The following is a 3,477-nucleotide window of genomic DNA, read 5'->3' on the forward strand; positions in this document are numbered from 1 at the left end:
TCTGTGCTCCTCTGGACCCCTCTCCAACAGCTCCCTGTCTCTCCTGCCCTGGGTGCCCCAGCCCTGGGCGCAGTGCTGCAGATGGGGCCTCACAAAGCAGAGCAGAGGGGGACGATCCCCTCCCTGTCCCTGCTGCCACCCCTCTGCTGCTGGAGCCCAGGATCCCGTTTGCTTTCCGAGCTGCAGGAGCACTCTCACCCGCTCTGCCTGCTGGTCGAGGGCCTTCTCCTGCATGGCCCTGAGCCGTGCCATCTCCTTCTCCTTCTCCCGACGGATTCTTTCCTGCTCAGCTTCCAGCTCTGCCTCCCGCTCCTACGTGGGACAGAGTTTGGTGGCAGCTCCCTGCATCCCATCACCCACCCGTGCTGCTGTGCTCAGCCCCAGTACCATTTTCTGCCTCTGGTACTCGAGCACTCGCTCATCCTCCATCTTCTCCTTCTGCAGCTGCTCCTCCTTGCACCTCTGGCTCTCGTCGTTGATGCGTTTAATCTCAGCCTGGATTTTCTTCTGCTGCTCCTTCTTCTGCTCCAACTCCTGAAGCACAGAGCTGAGGGTCCGTGGGGTGCATGGGGTGCTCGCTCCACGTGGGCTCAGAGTCACTTTGGAAGGAGGCTCAGCCTCCCCAAGAGACCACAGCCTCAATTCTGCACCAAGACCGACTCCCCCAGCACCGGGTCACCCTTCCAAGAGTGAAAATCTGCCTTCGTCCCCTTCTGCTCCCCAGCAGCCCCCTGGTTCCTGTCCAGCACACCTTCTTCTCCTCCATCTTCAGCTGTTCCAGGTACCGAAGCATTTCCTGGCTCTCCTGGTCCTTCTGCTCAGCCCTCAGCGCCCGCTCCTCCGCGTTCTTCTCAATCTGCTTCACCAGCTCCTGTCTACCTCTGGAAAGAGTCGTAGGATCACTGAGTGGGTTGGAAGGGACCTCAAAGACCATGGAACCATGGGATCACAGCATGGTTGGGTTGGAAGGGACCTCAATCCCGCTGATAAGAAGAGCATTAATTCCAGACAGACCCCTGGGGGACTCCATTCGTCACCACTTCCCTCTGGACACAGAGCCACCGACCGCAGCCCTACAGCTGCGTCCATAAAACCAACCCTTTATCCACCAAACAGTCCGCCCTTCAAATCCACCTCTCCAAAAAGGGCCCTGCTGCTCACTGGATCAGCTCCTGCTTCCTCCTGCGTTCCAGCTCCTCCTGCATCTCGTTGGCCTTTTGCCTCTCCACCTCCATCATCCTGGCCAGGCGCTTCTCCTCCTCCTCCAGCTCTCTGTCTATCTGCTTCTTCTCCAGGATCTGCGTGTCGCGGATCATGTGGCACTTCACACCCAGGAGCAGCTGTGGGGACAAGGGGTGTCCCTGGGCTCAGTGGATGGGGACAGATAGAGAGCAGGAGACGGAAAAGGGAAGGAGAAGACAACTCTGGGCAGCAGCAGGCAGCGCTCACAGCTCATCCTCACCGTGCCACAGCGCCCTGTGGGGCTCGGGGCACCTCGTGCCACCTCTCCCCTTTCATTTGTGATGCTGGGGAGGAGGATGGGAAGCTCCTGGCCTTACCTCACTGAACTCCTTGATCTCATCCTCCTGCTCCATGCGCATCCTGTTCGCCCGTTGCAGCAGATACTGGGCGCGTTCCTTCGCCTCCTCCTCCAGGTCGCTCTGCTTGCTCTGCTGCAGGAGGGTTTGTCGCTTTGCTGCTGCCTTGCGCTCGTTCATGGCCTCCTAAGGGGACAGGGGGAGAGCTGAGCCACCAACCCGCAGCCCTGGGCCACCATCCATCACGCTGGGCCACCAACCTGCACTGCTGGGCCACCAACCTGCACTGCTGGGCCACCAACCTGCACTGCTGGGCCACCATCCATCACCCTGGGCCACCAACCTGCACTGCTGGGCCACCAACCTGCACTGCTGGGCCTCCAGACTGAACCCTTGGGCCACCATCCCATACCCTGGGCCACCATTCTGACCCCTGGGTCACCACCCTACACCTTCTGGGCCACCATCCTACACCCCTCTACCCCATGCGATCATCCTGAACCCTGGACCACCATCCTTCACCCTTGGGCCACCACCCTGCATAACCCCTGGGCTCCCACCCTGCACCCCCTGGACCAAAACCCCACTCCCTTCTAAAGGAGACACCCCACAGAGGTGCACTGGGGAGGTGTGGGGTGCAGCCCACGCAGCACTGCAAACTTTAGGACCCCCCCACCTCCCCTCCTGGGCTCAGAGGGTTGGAGAGGTGTAGGGTTTGAAGCTGGGCACACAATCCAAGGTGCGCAGGGCGGTGGTCACACCCTATGGGTGCCCCCCACGGCATTAAGGGTGGGCAGGGGGGGTGCCTACGAGGTCTGCCTCCCTCTGTGCTTTCAGGGCTGCCAGCTCAGCTGCACGCTGCTCCTTGCTCAGCACTCGGGACGACTCCTGGATGCGCTGAAAGTCCTGCAGGCCGATGATGAGGGCTGGTGTTGGCTTCTCTGAGGGGATGCTGTGAGAGGAGGGCACAGAGCAGAGCAGTCAGTGCTGCTGAGCGTCCTTCACCCCCCTCCCAGCTCACCCCCAAATCCTCCCGGTGTGCTCATGGCACTGCAGTGTCACCTCAGTGCTGGGACATCCCTGTCCCGAGCAGAGAGGGATGGCAGCTGGGCAATGGGGGAACCCACAACGCTCTGCGGAGCCCCACACACAGCATCCAAAGAGCTTTGGGCCAACCCAGCCCCACAGCTGCCGCTGGGAGGATGGAAGTGAGCTGAAATGTGCCCCCCGAGCTTCAAGCAGAGAGATCCAGGGGTGCAGCACTGTTGGACGGAATGAGTTTGGTGTGGGGGGAGGACGCAGCTCTGCCCCACGGTGACTCAACCTTGGAGGAAACCACCTCAGTGCCCCCATTTCCCCACGTGTAAAAAATGTGGATAATGACACAGGGCTGGGTATTGTTGGGTTGTTTTTTTTTTTATTATTATTTATTTCCAGGTGAGTTGTGAGGAGTTTTAATTACTGCCAGCATTGCTCAGCTGCAGCACGGCGACGCGTGCGGTGCATTAACCAAACTCACGGGGCACTTTGAAGGCTCTGGGGACTAAGAATGCAGTCACTGTTATTATGTGTCACCTTTTCATCCACCCCTGGGACAGATACCTGCATAATAAGTGCCCCAGAATCACAGCATCGGATTCCAGGACGCTTTAAAGAATGGGTAGTGGCACCAACGGCCCTAATAAATGGGGTGACATAAATGGGGTGACACAGCGACCGCAGCCTGAGCTGTCCGTGTTTGGGTGCCCAACCTGCACCTCGATTTTTAGGAATGGAAAAGGAACCCAAATGCTTCCTGATGGAGCCACGTGGAGGAAATATGGGCCCAGAATTTGGGGCTCTGAGCATGGGATCCTCAGCCCAAGCTGGAAGCAAAGGGCTGCGGTGCTTCTGTATGGGGTGGAAGCAGGGAGGTGAAGCGAAGGGGAAAAAAAAAAGG

At 59.1% G+C, this 3,477-nt stretch overlaps 1 protein-coding gene across 1 annotated transcript in view; it reads right to left on the reverse strand.

Annotated features, from left to right (window-relative positions):
- The window catches only part of CFAP45 (cilia and flagella associated protein 45), a 6,904-nt gene that overhangs the window by 2,923 nt on the left and 504 nt on the right, over positions 1-3,477 (reverse strand). Inside the window, exons 3-8 of the mRNA XM_031556914.1 lie at positions 2,349-2,490; positions 1,560-1,724; positions 1,162-1,340; positions 752-881; positions 388-534; positions 199-312 (exon numbers count right to left, since the gene is read on the reverse strand). Coding sequence (XP_031412774.1) covers positions 199-312; positions 388-534; positions 752-881; positions 1,162-1,340; positions 1,560-1,724; positions 2,349-2,490 — 877 coding nt within the window. The remainder of the gene's footprint in view (positions 1-198; positions 313-387; positions 535-751; positions 882-1,161; positions 1,341-1,559; positions 1,725-2,348; positions 2,491-3,477) is intronic.

This window comes from Meleagris gallopavo, chromosome 27 (assembly GCF_000146605.3).
Source record: "Meleagris gallopavo isolate NT-WF06-2002-E0010 breed Aviagen turkey brand Nicholas breeding stock chromosome 27, Turkey_5.1, whole genome shotgun sequence".
NCBI classification, from domain to species: domain Eukaryota; kingdom Metazoa; phylum Chordata; class Aves; order Galliformes; family Phasianidae; genus Meleagris; species Meleagris gallopavo.